The sequence below is a fragment of the Pristiophorus japonicus genome, chromosome 14, assembly GCF_044704955.1.
Source record: "Pristiophorus japonicus isolate sPriJap1 chromosome 14, sPriJap1.hap1, whole genome shotgun sequence".
Taxonomy (NCBI): Eukaryota; Metazoa; Chordata; class Chondrichthyes; family Pristiophoridae; genus Pristiophorus; species Pristiophorus japonicus.
The window spans coordinates 71,235,066-71,248,100 of record NC_091990.1 but is presented as its reverse complement, the minus strand read 5'-3'; the positions used below and the strand labels follow the sequence as shown (position 1 = coordinate 71,248,100).

General features: G+C 53.1%; 1 protein-coding gene across 1 annotated transcript in view; it reads left to right on the top strand.

Moving 5' to 3' along the window:
• Positions 1–3,376: 3,376 nt before the first annotated feature.
• The window catches only part of psmc3 (proteasome 26S subunit, ATPase 3), a 19,912-nt gene continuing 10,253 nt past the window's right edge, over positions 3,377–13,035 (top strand). Inside the window, exons 1-5 of the mRNA XM_070898722.1 lie at positions 3,377–3,634; positions 9,179–9,259; positions 9,774–9,899; positions 12,149–12,253; positions 12,879–12,941. Coding sequence (XP_070754823.1) covers positions 3,593–3,634; positions 9,179–9,259; positions 9,774–9,899; positions 12,149–12,253; positions 12,879–12,941 — 417 coding nt within the window. The 5' untranslated portion in view covers positions 3,377–3,592. The remainder of the gene's footprint in view (positions 3,635–9,178; positions 9,260–9,773; positions 9,900–12,148; positions 12,254–12,878; positions 12,942–13,035) is intronic.

Below are 13,035 nucleotides of genomic sequence, written 5' to 3'. Positions count from 1 at the left end.
CGACTTTGCAGGTCCCTTCCTAGGAAAGATGTTTTTAGTTGTGGTGGATGCATATTCCAAGTGGATAGAGTGTATAATCATGTGATCCAGTACATCCACAGCTACCATTGAGAGCCTTCGTGTCATGTTTGCCACTCATGGTCTGTCCGATATCGTTATAAGCGACAACGGACCTTGCTTCACTAGTCTGGAGTTTCAAGAGTTCATCAAACTCAATGGTATCAAACATGTGAGGTCAGCACCATTCAAACCCACATCCAATGGACAAGCAGAGCATGCTGTCCAAACCATCAAGCAGAGTATGAAACGTGTAACTCAGGGTTCACTGCAGACTCGCTTGCCACGCATATTGCTTACTTACAGGACAAGACCCCACATGCTTACCGGGGTCCCCCCGTGCTGAACTATTGATGAAGAGAAGTCTCAAGACCAAGCTTTCTCTCTTGTCCAGCCAGACTTGAACGATTATGTTGACTACAGATGTCAAAGTCAGCAGTGCTATCATGATCGCGCTGCTGTGTCATGTGACATTTCTGTTAACGATCCTGTGTATGTACTAAATTATGGTCAAGGTCCCAAGTGGATCGCTGGTACTGTTACGGCCAAGGAGGGTAACAGAGTGTTTATCGTCAAGCTCAAGAATGGACAAACATTCAGGAGATATGTTGATCAGATAAAGCTGCGGCACACGGATGAACCGGAACAGTCTGAGGGAGACACAATCAGTGACCAACCAACCGACCCTCAGTCATCAGAGGACTCCGCTGTCATCAATGAATCTGGACTTTCAATCCCTGACATGGCCATTGCCACTCCCATCAGATCGGCTACTCAGCCCCCAGTCAAAACAGACTCAGAACGCTCGCCCAAAGCTGGAGTTGAACTGAGACAATCAACTCAGGAGCAGAAAGTCCCAGACTGTTTCAATTTGTAAAAAGACTGTTACTAATATCTTAAAGGGGGACATTGTCATGTATGTATGCTTGGGGTTACTAGCCACCAGGCGGTGCCATTGTTGGAGGTCATTGGGCTGTACGTACATGTGTGCGGCCTGGGTATAAAAGGCAAGTCATCATGTAGTGTAATCACTTTGGGCCCTAATAAAGCAGAGCCAGGTTTGTACCGGTGTTAGTTTACAGTATTCAGTCTATCGAGTTATTACATACATAACAAAAGGCATACAATGTTGTGAAGAACAGTGGAAGGCCAGAGGATTGGGAAATTTTTAGAAACCAGCAAAGGATGACTAAAAAAATGATAGAGAGAAGATAGGTTATGAGAGTAAACTAACAAGAAATATGAAAACAAACAGTATGAGATTCTATAGGTGTATAAAAAGGAAGAGAGCGGCTAAAGTAAACGTTGATCCCTTATAGGATGAGACTGGGGAATTAATAATGGGAACAGGGAAATGGCAGAGACTTTGAAGAAATATTTTGTATCAGTCTTAACGATAGACGACACTAAATGCATTCCAAAAATTGATAATCAAGGGGCTATTGTGTGTGTGTGTGGGCGGGGGGGGGACACTTAAAACAATCACTATCACTAGAGAAAATGAATTAGGCAAACTAAACGTGGACACGTCCCCTGGACCTGATGGCCTGCATCCTAGGGTCTTAAAAGTGGATGCAGAGATAGTGGACGCATTGGATTCTGGAGAGATCCCAGCGGATTGGAAAACTGCAAATATAACACCCCTATTTAAGAAAGGAGGGAGACAGAAAGCAGGAAACTATAGACCAGTTAGCCTAACAACTGTCATTGGGAAAATGCTGGAGTCCATCATTAAGGAAGTAGTAACAGGACTGTTAGAACATTATAATGCAGTCAAGCAGAGTCAGCATGGTTTTATGAAAGTGAAATCATGTTTGACAAATTTGTGAAGTTCTTTGAGGATATAACAAGCAGAGTAGATAAAGGGGAACCAATAGATGTCATGTATTTGGATTTCCAGAAGACATTCGATAAGGTGCCACATAAAAGGTTACTGCACAAGATAAGAGCTCACGGGGTTGGGGGTAATATATTAGCATGGATAGCAGATTGGCTAACAGAAAACAGAGTCGGGATAAATGGGTCATTTTCAGGGTGGAAAGTTATAACTAGTGGGGTGCCACAGGGACCAGTGCTGGAGCCTCAACTATTTATAATCTATATTAATGACTTGGATGAAGGAACTGAGTGTAACGTAGCCAAATTTGTTGATAATACTAAGATAGGTGGGAAAACAAGTTGTGAGGAGGACGCAAGTAATCTGCAAAGGGATATAGACAGGCTCAGTGAATGGGCAAAAATTTGGCAGATGGATTGTAATGTGGGAAAATGTGAGGTTATCCACTTTGGTAGGAAAAATAAAAAAGCAAATTATAATTTAAATGGGGAGAAATTATAAAATGCTGCTGTACAGAGGAATCTGGGGAACCTTGTACATGAAACTCAAAAAGTTAGTATGCAGGTACAGCAAGTAATCAGGAAAGCAAATGGAATGTTGGCCTTTATTGCAAGGGGGATAGAGTATAAAAGCAGAGAAGTCCTGCTACAACTGTGCCACACCTGGAGTACTGTGTACAGTATTAGTCTCCTTATTTAAGAAGGAATATACTTGCATTGGAGGCAAGAGGTGATCTTATTGAAACATATAAGATTTTGAGGGGGCTTGACAGGTTGGATGCAGAGAGGATGTCTCCCCTCGTGGGGGAATCTAGAACTAGGGGGCATCGTTTCAGAATAAGGGGTCGCCCGTTTAAAACGGAAATGAGGAAGAATTTCTTCTTTTAGAGGGTTGCGAATCTTTGGAATTCTTTGCCCCAGAGAGCTGTGGAGGCTGGGTCATTGAATAGATTTAAGGTGAAGATAGACAGATTTTTGACGGATAAGGGAATCAAGGGTTATGGGGAGTAGGCAGGGAAGTGGAGATCAGCCATGATCTTATTGAATGGCGGAGCAGGCCCGAGGGGCCAAATGGCCTACCCCTGCTCCTATTTCTTATGTTCTTATGTACAGTTGGACGATGGACATGGGATAGAGTGGTCAACGGTGTCAAAGGCTACAGACAAGTCAAGAAGTATGAGGAGGGATACTTTTTCTTTGTCACACTCACAAAGGATGACATTTGTGACTTTAATGAGAGCCGTTTCATTACTGTGGCAGGCGCGAAAACCGGATTGGAGGGATTCAAACATGGAATTGCCGGAGAGATGGGCACGGAGTTGGGAGGCGACACCTCCACCCCGTACCAACATGGCGGCCGCTGCCCTATACCAACATGGCGACCGCCGCCCCACACTAACATGGCAACCTCCGCCCCGCACCAACATGGCGGCCGCTGCAACATCACTCAGCAGTTTCTATCACCACGTGATCCACTGAGGTAAAAGTGTTGACCGAATGCCGGCAGATTCGGTACAGGCCGGGATTGCTGTAGATATTAGGCGGCGGGCCGAGCCGAGTCGCGGAGCGCTGGTCGGCAGCCACAGTTGGTGCACGGAGCCGGCGGGGATCCCCGGGACAGCGCGGGGCGGGGGCTCGGGGCGAAAGTACGGCCCGGAGCCGAGCGCGGGGTGTGAGCAGAAAACATCGTCATCGTAACATGGCGTCTCTGAACGACAGGTCGGTGTGGGATGAGGTGGAGGTGAGTGAGGAGAGAGAGAGGGAGGGAGATGAGTGAGGAGGGAGGGAGGGAGGTGAGTGAGGAGGGAGGGAGGGAGGGAGGAGGTGAGTGGGGAGGGAAGTGAGTGAGGAAGGAGGTGAGTGAAGAGAGAGAGTGAGGAGTGAGGAAGGAGGTGAGTGAGTGAGGAGAGGGAGGAGAGGGAGGTGAGTGAGGAGGGAGGTGAGTGAGTGAGGGAGGGAGGTGAGTGAGGGAGGGAAGTGAGTGGGGAGGAAGGAGGTGAGTGAGGAAGGAGGTGAGTGAGGAAGGAGGTGAGTGAGGAAGGAGGTGAGTGAGGAGAGAGAGAGGGAGGGAGATGAGTGAGGAGAGAGGGAGGGAGGTGAGTGAGGTGAGTGAGGAGGGAGGGAGGTGAGTGAGGAGGGAGGGAGGTGAGTGAGGAGAGAGGGAGGGAGGAGAGAGGGAGGGAGGAGGTGAGTGGGAAGGGAAGTGAGTGAGGAAGGAGGTGAGTGAAGAGAGAGAGTGAGGAGTGAGGAAGGAGGTGAGTGAGTGAGGAGAGGGAGGAGAGGGAGGTGAGTGAGGAGAGAGGGAGGTGAGTGAGGAGGGAGGTGAGAGAGGGAGGGAAGTGAGTGGGGAGGGAGGGAGGTGAGTGAGGAAGGAGGTGAGTGAGGAAGGAGGTGAGTGAGGAAGGAGGTGAGTGAGGAGAGAGAGTGAGGAGTGAGGGAGGAGAGGGAGGTGAGGGAGGTGAGTGAGGAGGGAGGTGAGAGAGGGAGGGAAGTGAGGAGAGAGGGAGGGAGGAGAGAGTGAGGAGAGAGGGAGGGAGGAGGTGAGTGGGGAGGGAAGTGAGTGAGGAGGGAGGTGAGTGAAGAGAGAGAGTGAGGAGTGAGGAAGGAGGTGAGTGAGTGAGGTGAGTGAGGAGAGGGAGGTGAGTGAGGAGAGGGAGGTGAGTGAGGAGAGAGGGAGGTGAGAGGGAGGGAAGTGAGGTGAGTGAGGAGGGAGGTGAGTGAGGAGAGAGGGAAGTGAGTGGGGAGGGAGGGAGGTGAGTGAGGAAGGAGGTGAGTGAGGAAGGAGGTGAGTGAGGAAGGAGGTGAGTGAGGAAGGAGGTGAGTGAGGAAGGAGGTGAGTGAGGAAGGAGGTGAGTGAGGAAGGAGGTGAGTGAGGAAGGAGGTGAGTGAGGAAGGAGGTGAGTGAGGAAGGAGGTGAGTGAGGAAGGAGGTGAGTGAGGAAGGAGGTGAGTGAGGAAGGAGGTGAGTGAGGAAGGAGGTGAGTGAGGAAGGAGGTGAGTGAGGAAGGAGGTGAGTGAGGAAGGAGGTGAGTGAGGAAGGAGGTGAGTGAGGAAGGAGGTGAGTGAGGAAGGAGGTGAGTGAGGAAGGAGGTGAGTGAGGAAGGAGGTGAGTGAGGAAGGAGGTGAGTGAGGAAGGAGGTGAGTGAGGAAGGAGGTGAGTGAGGAAGGAGGTGAGTGAGGAAGGAGGTGAGTGAGGAAGGAGGTGAGTGAGGAAGGAGGTGAGTGAGGAAGGAGGTGAGTGAGGAAGGAGGTGAGTGAGGAAGGAGGTGAGTGAGGAAGGAGGTGAGTGAGGAAGGAGGTGAGTGAGGAAGGAGGTGAGTGAGGAAGGAGGTGAGTGAGGAAGGAGGTGAGTGAGGAAGGAGGTGAGTGAGGAAGGAGGTGAGTGAGGAAGGAGGTGAGTGAGGAAGGAGGTGAGTGAGGAAGGAGGTGAGTGAGGAAGGAGGTGAGTGAGGAAGGAGGTGAGTGAGGAAGGAGGTGAGTGAGGAAGGAGGTGAGTGAGGAAGGAGGTGAGTGAGGAAGGAGGTGAGTGAGGAAGGAGGTGAGTGAGGAAGGAGGTGAGTGAGGAAGGAGGTGAGTGAGGAAGGAGGTGAGTGAGGAAGGAGGTGAGTGAGGAAGGAGGTGAGTGAGGAAGGAGGTGAGTGAGGAAGGAGGTGAGTGAGGAAGGAGGTGAGTGAGGAAGGAGGTGAGTGAGGAAGGAGGTGAGTGAGGAAGGAGGTGAGTGAGGAAGGAGGTGAGTGAGGAAGGAGGTGAGTGAGGAAGGAGGTGAGTGAGGAAGGAGGTGAGTGAGGAAGGAGGTGAGTGAGGAAGGAGGTGAGTGAGGAAGGAGGTGAGTGAGGAAGGAGGTGAGTGAGGAAGGAGGTGAGTGAGGAAGGAGGTGAGTGAGGAAGGAGGTGAGTGAGGAAGGAGGTGAGTGAGGAAGGAGGTGAGTGAGGAAGGAGGTGAGTGAGGAAGGAGGTGAGTGAGGAAGGAGGTGAGTGAGGAAGGAGGTGAGTGAGGAAGGAGGTGAGTGAGGAAGGAGGTGAGTGAGGAAGGAGGTGAGTGAGGAAGGAGGTGAGTGAGGAAGGAGGTGAGTGAGGAAGGAGGTGAGTGAGGAAGGAGGTGAGTGAGGAAGGAGGTGAGTGAGGAAGGAGGTGAGTGAGGAAGGAGGTGAGTGAGGAAGGAGGTGAGTGAGGAAGGAGGTGAGTGAGGAAGGAGGTGAGTGAGGAAGGAGGTGAGTGAGGAAGGAGGTGAGTGAGGAAGGAGGTGAGTGAGGAAGGAGGTGAGTGAGGAAGGAGGTGAGTGAGGAAGGAGGTGAGTGAGGAAGGAGGTGAGTGAGGAAGGAGGTGAGTGAGGAAGGAGGTGAGTGAGGAAGGAGGTGAGTGAGGAAGGAGGTGAGTGAGGAAGGAGGTGAGTGAGGAAGGAGGTGAGTGAGGAAGGAGGTGAGTGAGGAAGGAGGTGAGTGAGGAAGGAGGTGAGTGAGGAAGGAGGTGAGTGAGGAAGGAGGTGAGTGAGGAAGGAGGTGAGTGAGGAAGGAGGTGAGTGAGGAAGGAGGTGAGTGAGGAAGGAGGTGAGTGAGGAAGGAGGTGAGTGAGGAAGGAGGTGAGTGAGGAAGGAGGTGAGTGAGGAAGGAGGTGAGTGAGGAAGGAGGTGAGTGAGGAAGGAGGTGAGTGAGGAAGGAGGTGAGTGAGGAAGGAGGTGAGTGAGGAAGGAGGTGAGTGAGGAAGGAGGTGAGTGAGGAAGGAGGTGAGTGAGGAAGGAGGTGAGTGAGGAAGGAGGTGAGTGAGGAAGGAGGTGAGTGAGGAAGGAGGTGAGTGAGGAAGGAGGTGAGTGAGGAAGGAGGTGAGTGAGGAAGGAGGTGAGTGAGGAAGGAGGTGAGTGAGGAAGGAGGTGAGTGAGGAAGGAGGTGAGTGAGGAAGGAGGTGAGTGAGGAAGGAGGTGAGTGAGGAAGGAGGTGAGTGAGGAAGGAGGTGAGTGAGGAAGGAGGTGAGTGAGGAAGGAGGTGAGTGAGGAAGGAGGTGAGTGAGGAAGGAGGTGAGTGAGGAAGGAGGTGAGTGAGGAAGGAGGTGAGTGAGGAAGGAGGTGAGTGAGGAAGGAGGTGAGTGAGGAAGGAGGTGAGTGAGGAAGGAGGTGAGTGAGGAAGGAGGTGAGTGAGGAAGGAGGTGAGTGAGGAAGGAGGTGAGTGAGGAAGGAGGTGAGTGAGGAAGGAGGTGAGTGAGGAAGGAGGTGAGTGAGGAAGGAGGTGAGTGAGGAAGGAGGTGAGTGAGGAAGGAGGTGAGTGAGGAAGGAGGTGAGTGAGGAAGGAGGTGAGTGAGGAAGGAGGTGAGTGAGGAAGGAGGTGAGTGAGGAAGGAGGTGAGTGAGGAAGGAGGTGAGTGAGGAAGGAGGTGAGTGAGGAAGGAGGTGAGTGAGGAAGGAGGTGAGTGAGGAAGGAGGTGAGTGAGGAAGGAGGTGAGTGAGGAAGGAGGTGAGTGAGGAAGGAGGTGAGTGAGGAAGGAGGTGAGTGAGGAAGGAGGTGAGTGAGGAAGGAGGTGAGTGAGGAAGGAGGTGAGTGAGGAAGGAGGTGAGTGAGGAAGGAGGTGAGTGAGGAAGGAGGTGAGTGAGGAAGGAGGTGAGTGAGGAAGGAGGTGAGTGAGGAAGGAGGTGAGTGAGGAAGGAGGTGAGTGAGGAAGGAGGTGAGTGAGGAAGGAGGTGAGTGAGGAAGGAGGTGAGTGAGGAAGGAGGTGAGTGAGGAAGGAGGTGAGTGAGGAAGGAGGTGAGTGAGGAAGGAGGTGAGTGAGGAAGGAGGTGAGTGAGGAAGGAGGTGAGTGAGGAAGGAGGTGAGTGAGGAAGGAGGTGAGTGAGGAAGGAGGTGAGTGAGGAAGGAGGTGAGTGAGGAAGGAGGTGAGTGAGGAAGGAGGTGAGTGAGGAAGGAGGTGAGTGAGGAAGGAGGTGAGTGAGGAAGGAGGTGAGTGAGGAAGGAGGTGAGTGAGGAAGGAGGTGAGTGAGGAAGGAGGTGAGTGAGGAAGGAGGTGAGTGAGGAAGGAGGTGAGTGAGGTGAGTGAGAGAGAGAGGGAGGGAGGGGAGTGAGGAGAGAGGGAGGTGAGAGAGGGAGGGGAGAGAGGGAGGGAGGGGAGTGAGGAAGGGGAGTGAGAGAGAGAGGGAGGGAGGGGAGTGAGGAGAGAGGGAGGTGAGAGAGGGAGGGAGGTGAGTGAGGAGAGAGGGAGGTGAGTGAGGAGAGAGGGAGGTGAGTGAGTGGGGAGGGGAGGGAAGTGAGTGAGGAAGGAGGTGAGTGAGGTGAGAGGGAGGTGAGGGAGGTGAGTGAAGAGAGAGGGTGAGAGTGAGTGAGTGGGGAGGGAGGTGAGTGGGGAGGGAGGTGAGTGGGGAGGGAGGTGAGTGGGGAGGGAGGTGAGTGGGGAGGGAGGTGAGTGAGGAGAGAGAGAGAGGGAGGTGAGTGAGGAGAGAGGAGGGAGTTGAGAGAGAGAGGGAGGTGAGTGAGAGAGAGAGAGGGAGGTGAGTGAGGAGGGAGGTGAGTGAGGAGAGCGGGAGAGAGGTGAGGGAGGTGAGTGAGGAGAGCGGGAGGGAGGTGAGTGAGGAGAGCGGGAGGGAGGTGAGTGAGGGGGGTGAGTGAGGAGAGAGGGAGGGGGAGAGCGAGTGTGAGGATGGGGTGTGTGTGTGAGAGAGGGTAGAGGGAGAGCGAGTGTGAGGATGGGGTGTGTGTGTGAGAGGGTAGAGAGGATAGAGGGTGTGTGTGAGGGAGGGAGAGGGAGTGTGGATAGAGAGAGGGTGAGGGAGGAATAGAGGGCGTGAGGATAGTGTGAGTGGAAGGGAAGAGTGGGGGGGAAAGCGTGTGAGGGGGAGGGGGGGAAAGCAAGTGTGTGTGTGTGAGGGGGGGGAAAGAGTGTGAGAGAGAGAGAGAGTGTGTGTGTGTGAGAGAGACAGGGAGGGAGTGAGGATAGTGTGAGTGAGTGAGGGAAGGATGAGGATAGAGAGAGTGGGAGCGAGGGAGAGAGAGTGTGATGGGGAGGTAAAAAGAGAGAGAGGAGAGAGAGAGAGAGAGAGTGAGTGAGTGTGGCGAGGATAGATAGTGGGAGAGAGAGAGAACGGTGGAGTCTGGGGAGGGGAGAAAGAGTTTGACGTGGCGGGGGAGGGGGGCGGAGGGAAGGGAGGGAAACAGAGGAAAGAATCCTCTGAGGAAGGGAGTGAGAGTCTGGGAGACCTCTCTCTCTCTCTCTCTCTCTCTCTCGGCTTGTTTCTCAGTCTCTGCCTGTCGGTCTCGCTTTCTCTCTCCCCTTCGTGTTCCCCCTCTGATGGGGTGTGTTTTATTTGCAGGATGGAATCGGTGAAGAGGTGCTTAAAATGTCCACTGAGGAGATTGTTCAGCGCACACGGCTGCTGGACAGTGAGATTAAGGTAAATTCCCGTGCAGCTTGCCGCAGTTGAAGGCACCAGCTGTGCTGGGGCTGCTCCTTGGAGAACAGAAGGCCTCGTTCCTTCCTCAGTGTGTGCTGAGTAACTGCTCCCAATGGGACAACCCCCAGTTGGTCTCACTGGCCCTGGATGTGGGGGACGAGTTTGGTCCTGTTCAATGCTGTGTGACACCCGGTGACAGCTACATGTGTGTTGGGTGAGGAGAGGGTCAAGCTCGGCTGTGATGCTTTCCGCGGTTAAATAGCCTGCCAATGCTCCCATTCCAAGTTGATGAGAGCAATGGCCACATGAGCGAGTTAGCAGAGGTGCCTGTGGGACCTGTATGTCTCCAGACAGCACTCCCTGTGTATGAGTGATCCCGGTGAGGGATTGACTCTGGGTTGTGCCTGTTGGCAGTGGCACTGTGCTTGGTCCAGGGATGGTGGGCAGTCAGTGGGCACAGTGCTTTCCCTGGTCTTGTGCCTGGATTTTGACGTAAGCTGTGTATGATTGGCAGATCATGAAGAGTGAGGTGCTGAGAGTCACGCATGAGCTGCAGGCCATGAAAGACAAAATCAAGGAGAACAGCGAGAAGATCAAAGTCAACAAGACCCTGCCATACTTGGTCTCCAACGTCATTGAGGTGAGTGTGTGAGCCTGCCCGATGGGTACCGCCCTGTGCTGCCCTACCCGATGAGAAATGGCAGACCAGTTGAACAAATACTTTGGTTCTATCGTCACGAAGGACGACACAATTAACCTTCTGGAAATACTAGGGGACCGAAGGTCTAGTGAGAAGGAGGAACTGAAGGAAATCCTTATTGGGCAGGAAATTGTGTTAGGGAAATTGATGGAATTGAAGGCTGATAAATCCCCGGGACCTGATAGTCTGCATCCCAGAGTATGTAAGGAAGTGGTCCTAGAAATAGTGGATGCATTGGTGATCATTTTCCAACAGTCTATCGAATCTGGATCAGTTCCTATGGACTGGAGGGTAGCTAATGTGACACCATTTTTTTAAAAAGGAGGGAGAGAGAGAAAGCGGGTAATTATAGACCGGTTAGCCTGATATCAGTAGTGAGGAAAATGTTGGAATCAATTATTAAAGATGAAATAGCGCATTTGGAAAACAGTGACAGGATCGGTCCAAGTCAGCATGGATTTGTGAAAGGGAAATCATGCTTGACAAATCTTCTAGAATTTTTTGAGGATGTAACTAGTAGAGTGGACAAGGGAGAACCAGTGGATGTGGTGTATTTGGACTTTCAAAAGGCTTTTAACAAGGTCCCACACAAGAGATTGGCGTGCAAAATTAAAAGCACATGGTATTGGGTGTAATGTACTGATGTGGATAGAGAACTGGTTGGCAGATAGGAAGCAGAGAGTCGGGATAAATGGGCCCTTTTCAGGCAGTGACGAATGGGGTGCCGCAGGGCTCAGTGCTGGGACCCCAGCTATTTACAATATACATCAATGATTTAGATGAAGGAATTGAATGTAATATCTCCAAGTTTGCAGATGACACTAAGCTGGGTGGCGGTGTGAGCTGTGAGGAGGACGCTAGGAGGCTGCAGGGTGACTTGGACAGGTTAGGTGAATGGGCAAATACATGGCAGGTGCAGTATAATGTGGATAAATGTGAGGTTATCCACTTTGGTGGCAAAAACACAAAGGCAAAATATTATATGAATGGCGGCAGATTAGGAAAAGGGGAGGTGCAACGAGAACTGGGTGTCATGATACATCAGTCATTGAAAGTTGGCATGCAGGTACAGCAGGCGGTGAAGAAGGCAAATGGTATGTTGGCCTTCATAGCTAGGGGATTTGAGTATAGGAGCAGGGAGGTCTTACTGCAGTTGTACAGGGCCTTAGTGAGGCCTCACCTGGAATATTGTGTTCAGTTTTGGTCTCCTATTCTGAGGAAGGACGTTCTTGCTATTGAGGGAGTGCAGCGAAGGTTCACCAGACTGATTTCCGGGATGGCAGGACTGACATATGAGGAGAGACTGGATCGACTGGGCCTTTATATACTGGAGTTTAGAAGGATGAGAGGGGATCTCATAGAAACATATAAAATTCTGACGGGACTAGACAGGTTAGATACAGAAAGAATGTTCCCGATGTTGGGGAAGTCCAGAACCAGGGGACACAGGATAAGGGGTAGGCCATTTAGGACTGAGATGAGGAGATACTTCTTCACTCAGAGAGTTGTTAACCTGTGGAATTCCCTTCTGCAGAGAGTTGTTGATGCCAGTTCATTGGATATATTCAAGAGGGAGTTAGATATGGCCCTTACGGCTAAGGGTATCAAAGGGTATGGAGAGAAAGCAAGAAAGGGGTACTGAGGTGAATGATCAGCCATGATCTTATTGAATGGTGGTGCAGGCTCGAAGGGCCGAATGGCCTACTCCTGCACCTATTTTCTATGTTTCTATGTACCGCCCTGTGCTGCCCTGCCCTGAGTAAGGTGGCAGGGAGCGCGGAAAATAATGGCAGCACTAGGCTGGCAGTGTGTGGGATTGGAAAATGGGAGTGTGGGGGAATTGGGTTTGGGGGGAGTGTGGGGAATTGGGGGGGGGGGGGAGAGTTTGGGGATTGGGGAATGGGGGGGAGATTGGGGGGGTGGGGGAATGGGGGGGATGGGGGATTGGGGAATGGGGGGGGGTGGGGGATTGGGGAATGGGTGGGGGGGGGGAATGGGGGGTGGGTGGGGGATTGGGGAATAGGTGGGGGGGGGAGATTGGGGAATGGGGGGTGGGGGGGGGAATGGGGGGTGGGGGGGGGGATTGGGGAATGGGGGGGGGGGATTGGGGAGTCGGTTTAGGGGTGTGGGGATCGGGTTATAAAAGTGTAGAATTGCACTCACTTGCTCTTGGTGATTGTGTGTCTCAGTTACTGGACGTTGATCCAAATGACCAGGAGGAGGACGGAGCAAACGTTGATCTGGATTCCCAGCGGAAAGGGAAGTGCGCTGTGATTAAAACATCCACCCGTCAGGTGAGGGCTTTGCTGGACTGCGGCTGTCGGGAACGTTGGCTGTGCTGGGCTCTGTGTGGAGAAAGATGTCATTGTACTGAGTGCGCTGAACCCGGTGGGAGGTTGGGGATGTGGGTGGCGAGGGGGAGAGGGGACGCGTGGGGGAGGGAACGCGCGGGGGAGGGAACGCGCAAGAGAGGGGGGTGAGAGGGACGCGAGAGAGAGAGAGAGAGAGAGAGAGAGAGAGAGAGAGGAGGAGGGGGGGGATGGGGGGGAGGGGACGCGAGAGAGAGAGAGAGAGAGAGAGAGAGAGAGAGAAGGAGGAGAAGGAGGAGGAGGAGGAGGAGGAGGAGGAGGAGGAGGAGGAGGAGGAGGGGGGGAGGCGACGCGAGAGAGGGTGGGGGATGCAAGCGAGAGAGAGAGATAGAGGAGGAGGGGGGGGCGGAGGGGACGCGAGCGAGAAAGAGGAGGGGGGAGAGGACTCGTGCGGGTGGTGTGGGGCTCATGGGCCGGCCCCCCAGCCCCGCCCATCTTCAGCACGGTGTGTAGAGCAGGTTGAAATCCCCGCTGCGGGGGAGCGGCTCGGAAGCTGTGTGTCGGCCAGTTTTGGTTGACCCGTGATTTAACTGATTTCTGTGTTCCATAGACCTACTTCCTGCCGGTGATCGGACTGGTCGATGCCGAGAAGCTGAAGCCTGGTGATCTGGTGGTGAGTCTGTCTTCGGTTCTCCCCCCGCCCCGCGCCGCCCACCCCCCCCCCCCCCCCTACGCCAGCTCCTCCCCCGCGCCGGCTCCTCTCCCCC